This window comes from Choristoneura fumiferana, chromosome 5, assembly GCF_025370935.1.
Source record: "Choristoneura fumiferana chromosome 5, NRCan_CFum_1, whole genome shotgun sequence".
NCBI classification, from domain to species: domain Eukaryota; kingdom Metazoa; phylum Arthropoda; class Insecta; order Lepidoptera; family Tortricidae; genus Choristoneura; species Choristoneura fumiferana.
The window spans coordinates 985,977-1,009,080 of record NC_133476.1 but is presented as its reverse complement, the minus strand read 5'-3'; the positions used below and the strand labels follow the sequence as shown (position 1 = coordinate 1,009,080).

Sequence of the window (23,104 nt, the reverse complement as noted above, 5' to 3'; positions counted from 1 at the left end):
TCACTCAGAGGCTATGGAGAGGGCTATGCCGTTTCTCTGCGGGATGAATTAGAAATGATGATATCCGCAGTAGAACTAAGGTTACCGACATAGCCCGAGAATTGCAAACAAGTGGCAGTGGGCGGGCACATTGCGCGCAGGACTGATGGCCGATGGGGTCAGAAGGTTTTCGAATGGTCTGCGGACCGGAAACGAGCTGTCGGTAGGCCTCCAACAAGATGGAGCGACGACTTCGTTAAGATTACGGGATCGCGTGATGCGGAAAGCACAAGACCGGTCTGAGTGGAGAGCCTTGGGGGAGGCGATGTCAGCAGTGGACATCTTTCGGCTGACATGATGTGATGTGTTGATCTTTATGAAGTTGTTAGGGGAGGGGGCCAAGTGAGCACCATTAGAGGAACTGAGAAAAAAGTATGAGAAATATCAGTATCACTTTAAGAGTCCGCAGCAAGCTTGATTCTCCATACAAATCGTAGTTACGTCCTTATTTTTAAAATAACAAGTAGCATCATCATGATTTTTTGTAAATACAATGAGATAAGGCATATCTAGGCCTGAAATTAGTTTATGACTCTTGAAATGGTATTACAAAGAAAATAGAACGAGTACAAGTTTTGCATTTTAAGAGCCAAAAACCCTGTGCAGTTCGGTTAAATACTACGGCCAAAATATAGTTCAGATTGAAGTCAAAACCTATTTCCGGCATCGACTAAACTATGTAGTTTCATAAGAAAAAGCATTTTTCCGAAATGATTTTGTGGTTTTCAAATGAGAACGAAACTACGAAAATCAGTAAAAAAACTATACATTTTTTATGCGAATCTGCAGCGAATCACTCTAGCGCGCGGGGAACGGTACGGGGAGGGCGGTACGCGCCGCCCTTTGTCCTGGTTTACGCTGGCCCTGCGTGTGCGTGCGTCGCTCGTTAGTAGTGACTCGTCAGCTGTGCGCGAGAGTTACGTAATATTATTTTGGTGAATTCTCTTCGTATCATAAACGCGATCTAACTACTTACGACTTGGACTGATAACGGATTTGATATTTCTTGGTGATACTGGTGGTGTGTGTGCACATACTGTTCGACGACCTTGGCTTTCTTATATGGACTTTGCATTTTTATGTTACAAAAATGGATAAACAGGGTAAGTACCTACCTAGATGCATTTTAGTCAATATTACCAAGTACTTTAAAAAATGGGTCCATATATCGGCTCGCATACTGACAAACGATGATTTGGACAAAAAATAATTATGGTTTTACTAGAAAAGAGAAAAGAGTACCTATGCGAACTATGGCGCTCCCATAAAAAATAATTATTAATGTTCTTGTTTCCAGAAGTGAAAAGATCATCGAAGACAAGATTATGGTTATCGGCTCGTAGGAAAAAAAAAGGACCGGCTCGTCATAAAAAAGAAAACATTAATCCTAATAGGTAAGTTATAACTAGGACAGTAGCGTAAGATTTTTCTTCCTTGTCCTCTATTACAAGCTTTTATTTAGTTTCACCTGTCCCGATATTTGTCTGTAATCAAATCTTGCATTCGACCAACTTCTAGCAGTCGGATTGACTTGAAATTTTGCATAATTATGTAAATTGCGTGACAATACAATAATCTGGTAGCTGACATCCTGGTAGTCCGGCCAGAATCGTCTCCGAAGGACGGAACTCTTCAACTGTTACAATGTTATCGACTTGTTTTTGGTATAGGTACAAAATAAATGTAGTTTGGGTAACAATGCTAGTAAAGTCGACAAAAAGTACAGTCAGCAAAAAAGCTTGTATTAAAAATGAATTTTCGTACTCGTACCTTTATTTATTATTTTTGTACGACGTAGGTACACCACACAAACTTGTTATTTCACTTATACAGGTCATAGCACTGTAATAGCACATTGTGTATTAGGGCGGTAAGTAAGGTATTACGAACGAAGTATTACCTCTGGTAGTCTCTGTTATTACTTTGACTAATGGCGACTGACGTCATTTCACCATGTATGTATTTTTCACATGTGCAGTACGCTTGGCACCGGAGAGCATGCCAGTGAGCAGTCTGATAGTGATAACAATACCGATCCTCCACCTCAACCTCTAAATTTAAGCAGGTTAGTGTTTTTATTATTATTTTACTAGTTTACAATCTTTTATTTAACTTGCAATGTATGTACCTATGTACTCGTATGTATGTATGTGAGGCTCAAATCCTGCGAGTTGAATTTGACTCAGTTTCAGTGGTCGAATTGACTTGAAATTTGGTATACTTATGTGAATTGCGTGACAATACAATAATCTGGTAGCTGACATCCTGGTAGTCCGGCCAGGATCGTCTCCGCAGGACGGAATTCTTCAACGGTTAATGGCATCGACTTGAAATTTCGTATGATGTAGTTTAATAGGTAACAATGCTAGTAAAGTCGACAAAAAGTACAGTCAGCAAAAAAAAAAGCTTGAACAGATTTTTTTTTTTACCAAAAACTTATTTCACAGCTACTTACGTTTTTCACTTGTAGTTTTATTTTCGCTCTTGACTGCAACTGCACTGAGACTAGTACCTACTCGTACCTATATTGACACGGCTATTAAAGATGATTTCAGTTTATTATCTTGATCGATGTACACCGCACTTCTGTTATTTCACTTATACAGGTCATAGCACTATAATATCCCATTGTTCATTAAGGGCGATAAGTAAGGTATTACGAACGAAGTATTACCTCTGGTAGTCTCTGTTATTACTTTGACTAATGGCGACTGACGTCATTTCACTATGTATGTATTTTTTACATGTGCAGTACGCTTGGCACCGGAGAGCATGCCAGTGAGCAGTCTGATAGTGATAACAATACCGATCCTCCGCCTCAATTTCAAAATTTTAGCAGGTTGGTGTTTTTATTATTATTTTTACAAGCTTTTACCTTGCAATAGTTGCAATGTATGTACCTATGAATGTATGTGCAGGTAAAATCTTGCGAGTTGAATTTGACCCACTTCTTCCACATTTGGTACGGAAAAGTAGTTTGGATGAAAATGCAAGTACAGTCAGCAAAAAGCTTGTATTAAAAATGTAGTCGCGCGCACAATATGGCACCGAAAATCGAAACGTATTTTTTGCATAGCGTCACCGGCGTTAGAAGTTTTCTGTAGTAGTGTACGCCTCATAATGCAGTATCAAATATTTTTATTTCACCGTATACTCTGATTTAACCTTGCATGGTATAAATATAACGTAACTTTTTTTTTCCTTTCAGAAATTTGAGTCCGAGTACTCCGTCCTCGACACCATCATTACAAATTGAACTTGATCATGATAGCAATGAGGAAGTCGTACGTAAAATGACAGGTCGACGAATTTTCAATGTTCAATATTTATTTGAACAAATGAAGGCTGTGGATCATAGTCCATTTAATTGCAGCTTTAAAGATATGGATTTTGTGAAGGAGTCGAGAATCGGATTCCAGTCAACTTTTCTTTTCAAATGCAAAATGTGTGGCAAAAAAGAAGCATTTAATAATGAAAAACTAGAGTCTAAAATTAATAAAAATGTTGTTCAAGCAGTCGTATGTTCGGGTAGTGGCTTTTCCCAATTAGATGAGCTTTGCGCTCATTTAGATATGCCATGTATAGCGGAGAAAACATTTGGGAAAGAGAATTTGTTGCTTGGGGATGTTTTAAAAGATATCTCTTTGAAGAGCATGTTTGAGGCAGGACTCGAAGAAAAACAAATGGCAATTGAAAAAGGAAACGTAGACGCTGATGGCGTTCCCTACATCACAGTAGTAGCGGACGCATCGTGGGGAAAAAGATCATATCGTACCAGCAATTATAATTCATTATCCGGGGTAGCGTGCATTATTGGGTATGAAACTAAAAAGGTTCTCTTTTTAGGAATACGGAATTCTTATTGCTCTGTATGCGCTGTTGCAAGTAATAAAAAGATTGAGGTCAAGAAACATAAATGTTTTAAAAACTGGTCTGGTAGCTCCACAGCAATGGAAGCCGACGGTGTAGTAGAAGGTTTTAAATGCAGCATAAATATGCATGGCTTGAAATACACCAAACTTATTGGTGATGGCGATAGCAGTGTCATGAGTGCTTTAAACGAAGCATTGCCATATGGCCACTCCACTGCTATACACAAAATAGAATGCAGTAATCATTTATTACGAAATTATTGCACTAAATTGAGAAATTTGACAAAAAAAACTGAAAATAAACAAGGACCTGTCCCTATTATCATGAGGAAATGCCTAAATGATAACATATTGCGACTACGAAAGGCAATTAAAGGAGCAATAGACTTTTCTTCGAAAATGGAAGGAAAACTTTTACTGAGAAAGTAAATGAATTAAAAAAAGACCTACGAAACGGGCCTTGCCACGTTTTTGGTGAGCATGCCAACTGCAAAACATATTTTTGTAATGGCCCGAAACCAGGCGAAGAAAACTTCATAGGCCAAATGAAAGATTGTGGCTTGTGGTATGACATATACACCGCTATAAGTCCTATTTTAAACAATGCCGAAAGTCTCCTTATGGGGCAAACAAACAATATTGTTGAGCAGTTTAATGCACTAATCGCAAAATTTATAGGAGGCAAACGAATAAATTACTCCCTTCGTGGATCTTATGAGTCCCGTTGCTACGCAGCTGCTACAAAAAGAAACACCGGGAGTCTTGTAGCAACCATGAGTAAAGTATTAACAAAAAATGAAGAACTGGGGACTTACACGCAGAAGTATGAGAAGAGGCAGGCAGAAAAGGCGAAAAGAAAATCAAGCCAAGACAAAAAATCAAAACGAAGAAAACGTATCGCAGGACCCGATGAACATTACGGTGATATCGAAAAAGAACCAGATATGGAAGTTGAGCACTACGAAAAAGAAAACAAGCACTCTTAGCAGACTTTTCAAAAAGTAAAATAGAACTTGAAAATATCCAAAAAGATACCGTTGGGCAGGCAACGAACCCTGAATGGATCAAACAACGAAAAATACGCCTTACTGCGTCAGTGTTTGGTCAAATATGTAAGAGAAGAGCTGCCACGTCGTGTAAAAATATTATAAAAACACTCTTATATAGCAATTTTAAAGGTAGCGATGCTACTAGATACGGCAATGAGAATGAGCCCATCGCTTTAAAAGAGACTGAAGCTGCACTAGGAGTGCAAGTATCACCTTGTGGGTTATACATCCTCGAGGAACACCAGTATTTAGGCGCGAGTCCCGACGGAGTCATAGACGAAGAAACAATTGTGGAGATCAAATGCCCAGCTTCGGCGGCAAATATGACGCCAACAGAAGCTATTTTAAAGAAAAAAATTACTTTCTGTGTGTTGGACGAAAGTGATCCTCAGAAAATAAAACTGAAGCAAAATCACAACTACTTTTATCAAGTACAAGGTCAGTTAAATATTACAAAAAAAAGATACTGTATCTTCGTGGTGTGGACTCCAAAAGGCATATTATTCGAAAAAATCGAAAAGGATACAGGATTCTGGGAGAGCATATTAAATAAATTGAGAAAATTTTACATGGAATGCATACTACCTGAAATTATAGATCCGCGTCTACCTAGAAAGTTACCGATACGAGAGAGTTCTTAAAAATAAGCGAATTTTCATACTTGTATGTATTAAAAAATAAAACACAATATTGTATGACTTTTTTTATTTTATTCAATACACCCAATCTTCAATGTGTCCAATCAAGTTGATGTTGTAGTCTATAGATATTATACTTTTCACTTCTCATGCTCGTAAAGTTCGTTTTTATGCTGAGATTAAGCGACATAAAATGACTTTTTATGCTCTAGTGCATAAAATAAAATCTTTGTCTAAGACCAAGCTAATCAGGTGTCAACCAGCCACAAACAGAAAGTTTTTAACTTTTTTATTTATTTATATAAAACTAAAAATTAACCAAATCAATCAAAATAAATCAATAAAATAAAAAAATAGAATTATGTATATAGTAATTCATGAAAAATAAAAGAAACATAGTAAGTGAACCATTGTTTCCACTGTTGCTATTTCCTCGAATTAATCGAAGTAAAAAGCAGTGTAAAACTCGAGCATTAAACCCATTTTTCCCTCGACGTGTCTATCCACCCTCGCCGTACCGGAACGAACGTCTTAAAATCGTAAACGTCGTAAAATGGCTCGTTTTATGCTCTTGTTGTACAATCGACTATTTCACTTCTCATGCTCGTAAAGTGCGTGTTCATGCTGCATCTAGGCAACATACAATAACTTTTTATGCTCTAGTGCATAAAGTAGAATCTTCGTCTAAGGTCAAGGCAATCAAGGTGTGAAACCACAAACAAAAGAGTTTCTACATATTTTTTTATTTTTTTACACCTAAAAATCAATCAAATCGATGAAAATAAATCAATAAAACTAATATAGTAAAGCATGAAAAATAAAAGGTACAAAATAAGTGAACATTTATTTTTACTATTGCTATTTCATTTCTTCGCAAGCGAAGTGAAAAGCAGAGTGTAAAACTCTAGCATTGAGCCCATTTTCCCCTCGACGTTTCTATCCACCCTCGCCGTGGCTCGGGTGGCTATATGAACGTCTCGGGTAAAATTGCTCGTTTTATGCTTTTGTTGTACAATATACTATTTCATCACACTTGCTCGTAAACAGTGTCGTAAGCTGCAGGCTAACTTGGTTGCAGTCCTTAATAAAACCTAAGGGCCTTTTTTTGGCGTTATGAGTTGTTGCGCGTACTAATACTGCTGCGCGCGCAGGTTCTGCACGACTAGCAGGAGGACCTCGTGCACGCATGTCAGGCACATGCTGCGGGAGGCGGAGGGCGGCTGGTAGCTGGCGCTGCCAAGAACTGCACCAGCGGTATCGGCAATTTTTGTAACAATAATATTTTTCTTTTACACATATACAATTTTACTCGCAAATGTGATGAAAACATTGTAAGTCGCACGGGCGGTACTATAATTATGAACATCGACCTAGTCCTCAGTCTTTGACTTTGAGCTTCTAATACTCTCGTTCGTAATTTCTTATTAACCGCCCTTAAGACATAATGTACTATTACGCCACACCTGGCCATAATGTGAGTTTTACCGCCCGCTATGCGTATGGTAAAACCCACTTTCTGGCAAGGTGAAGACGTAAAATTGTGTACTCACCATGGGCAGTAAAAAAGTTTTACAGCGTAATGTGTAGTGTAATGTACATTTACGTTTTTGGAACGCCAAATAATATCCTAGCCGGTAGCTGCCCTCCCGCGCTGTATATATTATAATCTTGGTCTGGAGATGTTCTACTGTTATATTCTACTTAGATACTGCAATAATTTCACCATTGTATGAAGATATTTTACTGCAATATTGTTACTGTGACATGTCTCTAGCTCCGCCTTCCCGCTAGCGCGCTCTTGCTTTCTTTCTAGCGCCCTGTCTTACTCTAGGTGAAACAACAACATTTTAAAGCGTTAGCGCGTGATCTCAACGCGGAGTTGAGCGCTACTTGCTGCGGACTCTTAACTTTTAAATGCTATTTAAAGCTGAATTTATCGTAGTTTAATTATACATACTTCAATATTCTGCAAGTTTCGAAAAACTAATAAAAATAACAAATTTACGAAAACTTTACTTTGCTCGCTTTGCCCGAGGCGGAGCCTAAGCGAGCACCGCTTTTTGGCAAAGCGAGCACAAAGGGGCAAAATGAGCACCTTTCATTCATGCAAAACTATTAAAATATTTATTTGGAGATAAGGACAAAAATACGTCGATCACGTCAAAAAAATTCCAGTGATTTGATGTAGACTTTAATCAGAGTCAAAAACATAACAAATTTAACAAAAATGGTACTTCTTACAAAACATTGCTTTCCGCCATTGCTTTTGACATTGACTCTTCATCCAAGCACCTTGTTCAGTTTTTCTTTTGTAATTATTGACCATCTAAAACAACTTAAGCAATGAAAACAAGCAAGCTAAAGCGTTTAAATAAACACAAAAACAAAATAAATTCGCTTTAATGGCCTAACGCTATGTGGGCACATGCTCACTTTGCCCTGCCCGCTTTGCCTTTTCGACCAATCCACATTGTACTCGAACCTAAACTTCAAATATTTTCGCGCACATTCAAGAACATTTTACCAAAACAAGCTAAATAACTGTCAATACATATTACAAAACGTTTTTCAACAACGTCCTCACAAATCCGCAAAACACTCGATACATACCTCGTATTTTCATATCTGGACTGATCAAATCGTTAATTTTTGACACTACACGCGCACGGGTCGCTAACAGGCGGTGGTGGGCGACTGCGGCAGGTGGACCGGGGCGGGGCGGATATCGCCACGCAGTCACACCGCCATTGTCCTATATTTTCTAGGTGAGCGCCAGTGCTCGCTTTGAGCAGTATGCTCGCTTTGGGCCCCCCTCCCCTATGTAAATAAGTATATAAATGTCCCTGCGGCATTGAGGTCGACGCGTTGGGACACCACGGTTTCGTGCCAGAAGAGTGCGGGCCGCTTCTCGAGACACCACTCAATGACATTATCCGTCGCTATCTGCCAACGTCAATTCCAGCGTTACTGGAGCCATCGGGCATCGCCAGAGATGATGGCAAGAGACCTGACGTGGACCTGACGGATTGCCACTGATCGTGGAAATTATGGGTCGTGTGCTGGTGTAGACGCTGTTATGTTTCTTGCATTAAATAAAACAGTATTTCCAGTAATTCTTCTTTTATTTCTCATTTATCACCGACATCTTTTATTTAGCTCTGACTCAAAATGGTCCATACACAAACCAAAACTTTCTTTTTTATTAGTGTTGCCAGACACCACAACATCCTCCTTTTTTTAAAAGAAATATTTACTATCTAATATTTCGGACATTTCTAATCATATTTTTTATTTGGTTTTACAATACGCCCTGCTCTAGTAACATAGTACGTAGATGGGACATCATCATTGACAATACCAATTGAACTGTTATTTTCACTATTACAATCATTAGAGTTTGTAGTTATGTTGCTTGGTACAACCTCTGTAGTAATATTTCGATTACAATTTTCAAGATTATTAATTGAATTATTTTCTAAATTGTTTGTATCACCACAAGCATCATCTGACTGTTCTGACAGACTACAATAATTATCATGATGAGATTCTGAATCGGATAGACTGTTGACTCTTGACCTGTTCAGACTGGGTTTAGGTACGCACAATTTTATGAATAGACTTGACATGGGTACTGACATAGTTAAAGACTGACTGTTATTATTTATATTATTGGATTTTTGACTGACATTCTCCTTTCTAAACGGACTGAAATTCTCATCCCTGTAATGATCTGACTTTTTATTATTTCTTAGTAACAGATGTTGACGATTTCTTCTATACAATACCCCTTCTTTTGACTGAATAATATATGATCTTGGACAGTTTTGCAAAGCCTCTTTCACTATACCTGGCTCCCATTTTTTATCTGGCATTTTCTTGTACATTATAGAGTCATTTTCTTTTAATTTTGGCAAATCTTTTGCATGTTTGTCATAGTATTTTTTATAACTTTGTTTGTGTTTATTCATCATGCTCTCTACCTTTTCTCCTGTAACTATTTTTGGCTTTAGTAGTTCTTTAGATATAGGCAAATTTGATCTCAATTTTCTAGACATAAGTAACTCAGCTGGTGACTTCATATATTCTTTTTCATTACATCTATAATGTAAAAGAGCTAAATAAGGATCTTTATTTTCTTCAAATGCTTTTTCCAGTATCTTTTTTACTATCTTAACCGCTGATTCTGACTGACCATTTGACTTTGGAAAATGAGGACTCGAGGTTATATGCTCTATATCCCATTCTTGACAAAATTTACTAAATTCTTTGGAATCAAATGGAGGTCCATTGTCTGTCATAAGTTTTTAACGGAATACCATGACGAGCAAAAACTGATTTGCAATGGATAATCACATGTTTTGCTGATGTGCCAGTGTTTAATAGCGCCAATTCAATGTATTTTGAATAATAATCTATAATGACCAGATATTTTTTGTCTTTGAACTGAAGCAAATCAGCTCCTACTTTCTCCCAGGGACATGACGGAGTGTCAGAAACTATTAATTTCTCACTGGCATTAGCAGGTTTATATTTTAAGCATATCATGCAATTTTCAACTATTTGTTCTATGTCTTTATTCATGGAAGGCCAAAATAGAACACCTCTGGCTAAATTTTTACTTCTAGACAGACCTGCATGGCTTGCATGAATTTGTTGCAACATTTCTTTGCGCATTGACAACGGAACTATTAAACTGGTGTTCTTGAAAACTATGCCATCAACTACATGAATTTCCGCTCTATAACTCCAATACGCTCTCACAGACAGATCTGTTTCATGTTTGTATTTTGGCCAACCATTAACAAAATAATCTATTAATTTTTGTAATGATATATCATTACCAGTTTCTTTTTTTATCAATTGTAATTTTGATTCTGATACTGCAAGTGATGTTTTAAACATATTGGCATGAATTGTTAGGTCTTTATCAATAGTATGTTCTTCACTTTCTGGTAATGCTGCCCTTGAAAGTGTATCTGGAATATATAGTTTTGTTCCCGGAACATATGTAACATTTATATCATACAGTTGCAAGGTAAGCATCATTCTTTGCAGTCTGCTAGGTACTTGACATAGTGGTTTACTAAATAAAGAAACCAACGGCTTATGATCAGTTTCAACCTCAATTCTTCTCCCATATACATATTGATGAAATTTTTGACACCCAAATAAAATGGCAAAAAGTTCTTTTTCAATCTGGGCATATCTTATTTGACAGTCGGTCAAAGTTTTAGATGCATAAGCTATTGGATGATGAGATTGTAAAAGTACAGCACCTAATGCTTTGGACGAACTGTCAACACTTAATGTCAAAGGCTTGGTATTGTCATAATGACATAAGACTGGAGCTTTTGTAATTAATTCTTTTAATCTTTGAAACGCTTTATCATGGTTTGCATCCCATATCCACTGGGTATCTTTTTTTAGCAAGTTTCTTAATGTTTCAGTCTCATATGAAAGATTTTTTATATAGCTACCTAGATAGTTTATGACACCTAAAAATCTTTGAAGACTTTTTTGACAATCAGGAGTTGGCATTTCTTGAACTGCTTTTATTTTATCATAGTCAGGACACATACCTTCTGCGCTAAATACATGACCTAAGAATTTTATTTTTCTTTGAGCAAAAATGCATTTTTCTTTGTTGAATTTTAAATTAATAGACTGTGCCCTTTCAAAAACTTTTTTTAGAGTTTTATTATGACTTTTTTCATCTGAAGCATAAATTAATATGTCATCTACATATAGAATCACGTTTGGTATATCAGAAAATGACTCTATGAGTATTTTGCTGAAGATTTCTGTCGAACAAGTGAGACCATAAGGTAAACGCAAATATTTATACCTTCCATAAGGAGTATTGAATGTGCATAGATCCGAACTACTTTCATCTAAAGGAATCATCCAGAATCCAGAGTATGCATCCAAATGAGAGAATATTTTTGCACCGTTTAATTTATATCTAATATCTTCTATAGTGGGTAGTGGAAAATGTGACCTCTGTATTGCTTCATTCAGATTTCTCGGATCTAAGCAAATTCTTAATTTTTTGTTTGGTTTTTCAACTAATACTATTGAGCTAACCCAGTCTGTTGGCTTGGAAACCGGTTCTATTACACTAAGCATAGTCATCCGATCCAGTTCTTCTTTAAGTCTGTCCTGTAGTGAAAATGGAACTCTGCGCTGTGCATCAATTTTCGGTTGCACATCTTCCTTAACTGTCAGATGACACTTGTGCGGTAAACAACCCAGGCCCTGAAAAACAATTTTATAATCATTTAATAGCGTTTCCATTTCACTTGACTGATTATGACACTCATTGCTAAAAATTCTTGTAACAATGCCTATCTCACTACATGTTTTTGCACCCAATATTGATTGACATGAAATGTTTACCACTATAAATTTAATTTTGTACTCCTGTTTATTTATTATACATTTTAAAACACAGCTTCCTTTTATTGGTATTTTATTACCATTGTAAGCAATCAAATTAGCAGAACATGACTCTAAGATGTCTTGTGACAATTTAAGTTGGCAAAACTGTTTATATGATATACAATTTGCTTTAGCGCCAGTATCAATTAGGAATGAGACATTGTTGTCATTTATTTTTACATCAATTAACCAGTCATTTGAGTCTACAGCCGACACAGACACATTATTTTCATATATTTCTAAGTTGCCTATGAATAAATCTTCACTACTTAAATAATTTGTTTGATTACCTCTTGCGTTATGGTACTCATCTGTTTCAATGTTATTTATTGGTGTCCTGCATAGTTTGGAAAAGTGACCTATTTTAGAACACTTATTGCATTGGACTCCATAAGCCGGACATCTGTAGTTGTGTATCTGCCCACAACGCATGCAAGTTGACTGTCTCTGTGGGAATCTTGATTGATTTCTTGGCATATTGATGTTCAAAGCTCTTGTATGATCAAAGGTGTTTTTCATATTTCTTGCTTGCTGTATTTGACTTGATCTTACTGCCATTACCTGTTGTACTTGCTCCTTTTCTAGGTAGTAATTATTTACGGAGGACAATTCCATAGATTTGTAAATAGTTACCATTTTGTCCAGATCTATGTCATTCTCAGATAAAAGTTTTTGCCTTATATTAGAGTGGCGTTTGTCCATGTTGCATATAAATATGTCTCTTATCAATGAATCTTTCAGGGTGCCAAACTCGCATCTTGACGCCAACTTTTTTAATTTGGTGAGAAAAACATCTAAGGAATCCTCAGCTTGTGCTTGTGTGAAGAATTTGTGTCGCTCCACCGTTAAGTTTTTCTTTGGAATAAAATAATTATCAAATGCTTCAAGTGTCAAATCATAGGTTTTCGTGTTTTTCGCTTCAAATGAGTTGTATACATCCAGGCATTGTTCACCCATAAAATGTAAAAGAATTGCGATCTTTCTCTCTTCTTCTTTTCTTTATCATATTGCATAGCAATCATGAAATTTTTGAACAACTGTTTCCATTTGATCCAGGACTGTACCACATCAGGGCTATCCCAATCTAAAGGCTTGATTATTTGCATTTGAGCATCCATTTTCTTCTTAATTTAATGACTGACGGGCACTTGACTCGCTTTTCTTTTCCGCTGCCACCATGTTATGTTTCTTGCATTAAATAAAACAGTATTTCCAGTAATTCTTCTTTTATTTCTCATTTATCACCGACATCTTTTATTTAGCTCTGACTCAAAATGGTCCATACACAAACCAAAACTTTCTTTTTTATTAGTGTTGCCAGACACCACAACAGACGCTACTTGCGTAGACACAATAGCTCCTTCCCACGTCCGTGGAACAGCTATTAAAGCTGGTGCAGCAGCAGAGGCGGCGAAAAAACTCCTTAGGTCCGTGGGCCCAGCGCAAAAATTTTAAAGAATTATCCAAATGTCTTTCGGATACCACATTGCTATACAGCGAGAAATGCTGCAAGCATCTTTGGGTCCATGCCGCGGGGGATACTTTTTTTTTTAATCCTCAAAACTATTTTTATTTCCAGAACAATACAGGTCTAACTAAAAAAAGGTATATTAGGTACAATAAAATAAATAAGCTAAAACTATAATAAATCTAAAAATGGACCCTGCGGCATGGTACCAAAGATGCTGGCAGCATTTCCCCGCTGGATCGCAAGACTGATGCGTTGAGCGAGGAAACTGCCAGCTCTTCGGTCTCCTGTGGTATCTCTGAGTCTCTTTGATAGATCTTTGAAGAGACTCAGAGCGCCTGGGCCCACGGACCAAGAGTCTCGACGCCGAAAGGTACAAAATCATATTCGGCACGTTTTTTTAATTTTATTAAATTTTTAAATTATTCTAATTTTATTTATGAGTTACTTAAATCCATTTGTACCTACTTAAATAAACTTATTATTTTGTATTGTATGTTTATTTTAATATACCTAATCAATTATTTTTTCTGTATCTTCGTAGGATATGAAATGGCTGAAGAGTTTCGAGGAGAATTATCTAATTTGTGATAACTCATACAAAAGTATTTAGATTTTGCTGATCATATTTTATCAGCTTTGACGTGCATATATCCGTGTAATCACTGTAATCGGAAGGTAAACCACAGGTAAACTAGGTCAAAGTCAAGTCTGCAAAAAAACCAGTCAAAGTCAAAATATCTCTATTCAATTTAGGCTTATACAAGCACTTATGAATGTCAAAAAAAAATCTACCGTTCGGAAAAACCTCCGTTGAGAAGAATCCGGCAAGAAACTCAACGAGGTATATTTTTTAAACAAAATTCTAATCTTTATATACCTACCCACTTTTAATAACTTTACCCGTGGCTAGGTATATCTTTCTGATAGTTGAATTGAAATTCAGGAATTATTCTACATTCGCACAGTACTTTTCATAAATTAAATAGGTAGTATAGGACCCTTCTTTTTTTTTTGAAATTTTGAAAAATATATGATTTTTCCTACTCAGAATTAAGAGCACAATCGAATCCTATCCTTTAAAAAAATGTTCCTATTTTTTCATACAAAATTTTATGAGTCAGTTTTGTCACGCCCATAGGTACTGTGAGTTTGAAAAAAATGACAGTTTTTTGCGACAAAACTGTCATTTTTTTGGGAAATTTTTTTAAACTATCGGAATCGATTATCACGGGCTTTTCATTTCGACCAATCATAACTTCTATAGAAAACGAATCGGAGAGTTTAGTTCGTACCCCGCATTACAGATGGCAGTGACCGCAATAGTTTCGTTCAGAAACAAGTAAACATTTCAATATTTCCGTCCAGAAACGAACAAATGTTGACATAAATAGTTGGATTCCAAAGAATAATTTAAAAAAACGTTTGACTTGACATTGCATTGTCAATTTTTGCTGAGCTCTGTGACACTTGACGGAACAAAACGGTTACTGTTCAGTTCAAAGTGCTTTTCTCGTTCTCGATTTGCTTGCTGTTTTCATTAGTTATTTCGACCCTTGGCTCTTTTTTTCTGGACACCGATCATCTTCGTATAAACATTGACCTTGGATTAGCTTACCGGACCGATAACTTCTCACGTAGTCACGTATTTACTTAGTTTACAATGCGTTTTGACAGGGTGTGTTGTGTACCCAACTGTGGAAAATCACGTAAGTATTATTTATTATCATATGATTTACAAATATTTATTTTAATTGTCCTAATATAAGTCAACACTTCATAATTATAGTGTTTTACTCCGTAGTTTAGGCATAACATCTGCCTGGAGCGAGATATCTATATTGTAGCATCTCCCCACAATATAAACTGTCCTAATATGAGTCATCACTTCGTAATTATAGTTTTTTACTTCATAATTTAGGCATAACATTTGCCTGGAGCAGAGGCGTCTTTAGCTATGGTGCAGGGTGTGCGTTGCACACGGGCGCAACGGTCCTACCTAGGGGCACCGAGCGCCGCTCGCTACGGAGCCCTATCGGCGCGCGCGTTGGCCGGCTGCGGCACTTTAATGACCAACGTAAAAAAGCTCCGCTTTGCATACATTTTGTATAGCAATGCTGCGGTTTTAGCACTTCCAGCGCTTGGGCGAGATTTCCGCGGCGCCCCTACTTTTGGGAATTTCTAGAAAGTATAGGCTTTGCTCAATGAGCGAGAAGATAAAAGGGGCGCCTGCGCAGCCCTAACAGCCCACTCGATTTTTTTTCGAGGGAGAGGAGAATACTCATGGTATACTGCCGGCCGGTCCCGACAGCATGCCCGACTCGTCTGGGGATTTCTCCCAGGCGCCTACGGACTAAACTCTACCCCCTGTGTAGTGTTTTACTACAGAGTGCTCCGTGCTTACAGTATACACTTCGCGTCTGGGTGTGTTTTTGTTTAGAGGAGTTTTGGGTGTGAATGGGGTGTTTTTTTGTAAGTGTATTGAGACCCCACACGTTTGAGGGGGACCAAGTGGTCGGTCCTCCCCTTCTTAGCGCGTGGGCCCCGGCTCTATAAAGCTCAGCCTTAGAGCCGGGGCCAGCTTGCAGATGTCACGGTTGAAACACGCAAGTGCGCCCGTGACATCAGCATAAAGCAAAGAGGACCATCAACAGGTTTTAGTGGATATGCCTCTCTTCATCCTTCCACTCGGGAAGGTAGAATAGAGGAGAGTCCAACATAACCACCCGCATCGTCCCCACGATGCGATGCGGGGGCATGCGTAAAACATTTCCTGTCGTTAAAAAAAAAGGTTAGGTTAGGTTACGGTTATGCCCGTCCCCCGCCGTTTGGGTCCCCGAGCTGGTACTGAATGGTAGGCGTGCAAGTGTTCCGGCGCACCTACAGCGGTGGAGACAGGAGACATAATCTCCTGGAGCCGGGTCCAAAACTTTCATCGCATGCGCTGTAAAAACTATTGATGATACAAAAAAAAGTTTTACTGTATTAAAGAATACGAGTATATCAAGATCTACAAAATACTTCGCGATACCATATGCCATCTATAGTAGTTATGTCCTTCTGTCACTAGAACTACATTTTTACTTTTTAAAAGTTATGGTAATGTCTCTTTGTCAAAGTGGCCAACACCTTGCCCCTTATGCCTTTAGTTAAAAAAAAGTGTATAATGCAACATTTATTTGTAGGTGAAGACAACATAATACTTCATAAGTTTCCAAACCCGGAAAAGGATCCAAATAGATTTCGCTCATGGGACCTTTGCTATTGGCGGAAATATACTTGTCCTGGATAATATGTATATTTACAACCACCGTTGTATATGCTGCCCCAGCATTTTGAACCTCACTAATATGAGGACTCAAATATTGCAGTGCCAACTCTACATTTAACAGGTAACTTGTGATATATTTTTTACGTACAAAATTATAGAATCAAAATTTAATTTGTTATAATGTAATTTTACATAAATACAATAAATAATTCTAATGTATTTAAAAAAATACTTATTGCTTATTTTTAAAGCAAATTAAGACAAAATACAGGTTTTGTTAAAAAAAACATTGTTGCAAACTAAAAACTGACTGTACAGAGTTATGCGCCAGTTCATGGGTGCCGGAATCAAGGTTTTTTTTTTTTTTTTTTTTTTATACGACTGGATGGCAAACGAGCAGGGTCTCCTGATGGTAAGAATCACCACCGCCATAAACATCTGCAAAGGGCTTCACTTGCACACCTCAGTTGGGGAAAAAACATGTAGAATAAGATTTTTGTTAAAAATTTCAATTTTAATACAAGCTTTTTGCTGAGTGTACTGGCATTGTTATACTAAATTTCCGTGCCAAATTTCAAGTTCATGCCATTAACCGTTGAAGAGTTATTGTACTGTCACCAGATTTACATAACTATACCAACTTTCAAGTAAATCCAACAATAAACAAACCGGGCAAGCTAAATAAATGAAAGCTTGTACAAAAATTGTAAGATGCACCTCCCTGAAAGTAATTCTGGGTCCAGTTACCAAGTATATTTATTTCATTCCAGTCCAGCCTGAGCTCTGTGACTAAAAACTTCTCTCATCGTCTTCTTCCTCATCTTCCTTCCTTCCTAGGGGTTGTGACGATCATAAAGTTGCTCTATGTTGAAGCGCTACCCAAGTAGGTCGATATTCTGCCTTCCTTGTGGAGGCATGACTAAACAACAGCTCCTAATTATGTTTTTACTAACATTGTACATTTTTAACCTTTCTGACCATGGAACAAATAAATAAAATCTTGTTGGTTCTGTGTTGCTGATTTATTAGCATTGATGATGGCATTGTAATCCTACTAATCCTCCTAATATTATAAATGTGAAAGTTTGTGAGTGAGTCAGCGAGTGAGTGAGTGAGTGAGTGAGTGAGTATGTTTGTTACTTTTCACGCTGAAACGGCTAGACAGATGTGGATGAAATTTGGCAAAAAGTCAATTTATAACCTGGATTAAAACATAGGATACTTTTTATCCCGATATTCCCACGGAATAGGGATAAAATCTCGAAATAACAACCAATGGGCTTAGAGTCATGAAATTTGGTATGTAGGTAGTTGAACGTCCGGAATAACACATAGGCGACTTTTTGACCAGATATTCCCACGGGATACCTCATCATCCCCAGCCTATATACGTCCCACTGCTGGCAAGGCCTCCTCTCAGAACAAGAGGGCTTGGGCCATAGTTCCCACGCGGGCCCAGTGCGGATTGGGAACTTCACAAACACCATGCAGGTTTCCTCACGATGTTTTCCTTCACCGCAAAGCTCGTGATAAATTTCAAATGTAATTCCGCACATGAATTTCGAGAAACTCAGAGGTGCGAGCCTGGTGGCCTAGTGGGTTGACGGGATACCTAGGGATGAAATATTGAAATATCAACCGCTGGGCTTAGAGCCATGAAATTTAGTATGTAGGTAGCTGGACCTCTGGAATAACACAAAGGCTACTTTTTATCCCGATTTTATCACGGGATGGGGATAAAATCTCGAAATAACAACCGCTGGGCTTAAAGTCATGAAATTTGGTATGTAGGTAGTGGAATAACACATAGGCGACTTTTTGACCCGATATTCCCACGGGATACCTAGGGATAAAATTTTAAAATAACAACCGCTGGGCTAAGAGCCATGAAATTTAATATGTGGGTAGCTGGACCTCTGGAATAACACATAAGTGACTTTTTGGCCGATATTCCCACGGGATAGTTTTGTAACTAAGGGACCCCAACATCCCTGTATTATTATTATTATTTTGTAATTTTTTCTTAAATTTTATACTGTGGTTTTTAAGTATTTTATTTGTAATTATTTTATTTTGAAAAAATGACTGCCAAGTTTCTTGCGGCGCATTCTTCTTGGCAATGATGGTCTTTCCGAAAGCGCTGGTAGTTTAAAAAATGACGTGTAAAAGTGCCCATTGCGGCCTATTTACTGAATAAATGATTTGAATTTAAATTTGGATAGGGAAAACTTTTGAAATTTTTTGAAAGCACTGGGTTTAGTCTTGAATTTTGTACAGTATTCACAACACAACCTTAATGAAGACTACGATATAAATTTTGGAAATTTACAGAGGAATGTTGTAAAATTCCGAAAATTTCAATTGCACTAACCAGACCAAATAGATTACGCGTGCGAAGCCGCGGGTAAAGCTAGTTATACACATAATTGCAAAAAAAAATATGCTTCACTTTGTTAACTCTTGAAAAAAACTTGCAAAATTAATACCGATAAATTGTCAAAAATATATATTGATGTCTATACTTGCCTGCTTCACATTGACAACAGAAAATGTTATTGCAGGAGTTGTGGCTGAAAGGCATGCCTTAATGGATGTTACCAACAGGGAATATGACGCGGCTGCTGGTGAAGCTTCTACATCATAGTGTGTTGTTCTGTGTCTACAAAAGCCAATCCCTAATTTCCTTAATGCCATAATTCTATACCACCGACAACCAACCAAATTACCGACTTGATACAGGAGATTGCAAAATTGTAATATAGATTAGTAATACTAGTTTAAGAGTCTAATAAAAAATACTAGGTACATTATTACTTCATAATCTTTATTTCCAATACAGTATTAAATAATAAAAAGCTTATTTTATTATTATAAAAATAATTCTTCCGCCGATGTACACGCACAAAAGTTCGGCTACCGTAGTAAATCCCGCAAAATAGTTCGTCTACCACTTAGTTGAATCTTCTTTACTACCTAAACTGCCTTAATTCTCAGCGGCATAGTAGCTATTAATTCTTCACATTCTTCTGGAGTCGTTGAAACCCAAACTGACAGAATGTTATGTTTTAAAACTGCTTTTGATCTTGATAGAAACTTATGATATTTTATTTAGATAGTCTTCAAAATGTATGACTAGACGAACTCTTTTGCATTGGGGCTCGTATAAGGTTTTGAAGCAAGCTCACCTTATGCAAATTGATGACGTTAATAGACATTTTATATGTTCTAATTGCAGATTAAGGAGTGTTATCCCAGGAATGCAAGCATACAGCTGGGCTCATACTTTTATTGATAATTTATTTGATTCAATGAATGGCAGCTACAAAAATTCAAGAAACAGAAGTGGAAAACCCCTACTCCAAGCACTGAAACCTAATTCACCTCACAAAGACGTGTGGAGACAAGCAAAACCTAAATTAAATTCCATGCAATTTGTGACTTCTGACGGGAAAGCATGTAATGTTCCTTCGATCCAGAACTGGTTACGTACTATAGAGAACATGAAATACCTAAGGGATAAACTATACAGGCTGTCCCAAGTACCACGTCACAGTGACACCAGAGGTAGCCAGCTCAAGAGGAACTTAACCAACCTAACATGATCCCAGTAAAAGTTGCACGGTTTTCGAGTTATTATCGAAATAAAGATTTTTGGGTATACTCTCCTTTGTCTTGACATTTTTAGTACCAGCATCGACTTGGAAAGCTTTTAATATCAGTTTTTTATGTGTATCGAATCGTGAATAGTTACTTCAGAAGTTTAATGTGTTATTTTGTCAGTAACTACCGTAAAATGCTGAAAAAACTTCATTAATATTGATTTAAGTTGGCTCAAAAACATGAATTTCAACTTAACCATGTGCCATGAAAAAAAATTACTAGAACGAAACAAATAATATCGTCAATAAATTAGGCATGTTCTGCAGATTAGAAATGGGATGACACATGTATCTTACTGCAATAACATTAGACATTCTTATCACTTTAGCGAAGCCCTATCGAACTATACTTAAAACTGGAACTCCGAAAGCAGTCCCTGCTAAGTGTACAAAAATGCTGTGCACGGCGATGGCTCATCTATTATCTGATACAATTATTTTGCCAAATGCACGAAGGCTAATATTAATGTTGTCTCCCTTTTCAAGGCTAGGACCGGATCCTAAAGAACGGATATAACCTAACCAAAAAAAAGTTGAAAATCCCAGCTTTGTCACTTCAAAGTTCAATATTTCAAAAGCGGCTGAACGATTTTGATAGAACATGTCGTAGAAAATCGCTAGAAAAACCTGCTTTCAAATAAAAAAACGCATTCACATCGGTTTAAGCGTTTAAGAGCTACAATGGCACAGACAGACAGACTTATAGCACCCCTCTTTTTGCGTCGGGGGTTAAAAGTATTAATTAATAGTCTAACCAACAAAAAGTTGCTAAACCCAATATTGTCACTTCAAAGTTCAATATCTCTAAAACGGCTGAACCATTTTGATAGAACATGTCTAAGAACCATCGCTAGAAAACTGCTTTCAAATAAAAAAACCGCATTCAAATCGATGCACCCGTTTATGAGCTACGGTGCCACAGACAGACAGACAGATAGACAAAATATAACGACCGTATATTTATTTTATTATAAATTTATAATTCAAATTAATTATATATTGCAAAGAAGACCGTCTATACAAATATAAGGAACTATATAAAACTAGTATTATTGCACGCCTAGACACAGGTTTATTGCATGTGAGGAACATAAAAAAGGTATTGTGGAATGGCTATTTGAAACATCATTAATATTTTTTTTAATGTAATTGGTGCCGCGATATAAATAAAGTTTGTGTGGCACTGCAAAAGATGTCGATGTGGAGACAGCATGCAAACGATGGCGTTAATTGTACGCAAATAAAAAAGAAGACAGTAACCGTTGTTTTATTATTATTAATAATAAAAGTTATTTATTGTGCTGGAAATATTTGCATGTGGACAGATCTATAGTTTTGAACTAACTTAATACGATTTTCAACTTTTATAGCATTTAATTATAGTTCTCATTACTCACAAACAGTTGAAAAACGAAGGAAAGTCAATGAAATGTTATTTCAAAAATTATTTACTGACTGATCTGAAACCTGTGTACACTATAGCACAGTACAGGGTAGATGATTATTTATACATATCAACTCCGAGCGACGACTTGGTTAAGATCGCGGTGGATGCGGAAAGCACAAGACCGGTCTGAGTGGAGAGCCTTGGGGGAGGCCTATGTCCAGCAGTTTTTCGGCTGACATGATGATGATGATGATGATTTCACTCCTTAGTTCCGACACTGCATTCTAGATGTCGCTGTAGGTCACGAGAGTGACTACTCTATTTCAGTATATGTATAAAGTATCTGTGTCGATTATGCTCTCGATTCTGAGTAGGAAAAACCATATTTTCCAAATTAAAAAAAAAAATGGGGTACACTTTTTGAAAACGCCCGTTCGTGGATTTCATCTAGTTGTTTCCAAGTTTATGGTCGCTAAAAATGTTATAGCAAAGAATTGAACCGACTACGAAAAAACCATGAAAATAATTTCTACCAGTCTGAAGTCGGTGCCTCAGCACGTGCCAGCAGGAATGGACCTATAGTCGTCTACCTCACCTAACATACTATAGGCTTCAATCACTCCTGCTGGCTCGTGCTGAGGCACGACTTCAGACTGGTAGAAAATTATTTCATGCTTTTTTGTAGTCGGTTCAATTTTTGTTATAATTTTTTTTCACGCTTTTTAGTGTAAATTATTTATGATACAATAGTTTAATGTCAACTGCTCGTCACATTTTACAAGATTGCTTTTTCCGGTGCAGAGACGTTCATTATTGAGGAGTCCTGGTGCTTCACCACCCGCTCCATTTCACCATGTATTACGATGAGCTTAGCAACTGTGTAAAGTAATTGAACCCGAGAAGTACTTGTTATTGAGTAGTAGGTACCTCTGTTGGTCAAATGTGGTCTTCATCATCAGTTCCACTTCACCAAATGATGATTTTTAAGAGTAAATGTCGAGTTTGCTATAATATATCAAATTACCATAGGATTTGGTGATTATGGGACCTAATTGAAGTTATTCCAAAACGAATAAAAAAAAAACAAATCGGTCCATAATTGACGGAGTTCTGAGGTAACAAACATAAAAAAATACATCCGGATTGATAACCTAATCCTTTTTTTAAGTCGGTTAAAAATATGGTGTGCCTGTGTGTGTTTTTATGTCATAGACTTAGACAAATGAAGATCAAATCATAGATAATCATTATCATCATGCGTCCCTTTTTCAGAGTTAGAGCAT

General features: G+C 37.1%; 2 protein-coding genes across 2 annotated transcripts in view; one reads left to right on the top strand and one right to left on the bottom strand.

The window, feature by feature from the left end:
- The window catches only part of LOC141427895 (death-associated protein kinase related-like), a 407,132-nt gene that overhangs the window by 252,319 nt on the left and 131,709 nt on the right, over positions 1-23,104 (bottom strand). The gene's annotated exons all lie outside the window — the stretch shown is intronic.
- On the top strand, positions 950-8,634 carry LOC141427657 (uncharacterized). The gene is made up of 5 exons (XM_074087260.1): positions 950-1,142; positions 1,337-1,433; positions 2,018-2,104; positions 2,792-2,882; positions 8,455-8,634. Exons 1-5 carry the CDS (start codon positions 1,130-1,132, stop codon positions 8,632-8,634), a joined length of 468 nt encoding a protein of 155 aa, XP_073943361.1. The 5' UTR covers positions 950-1,129.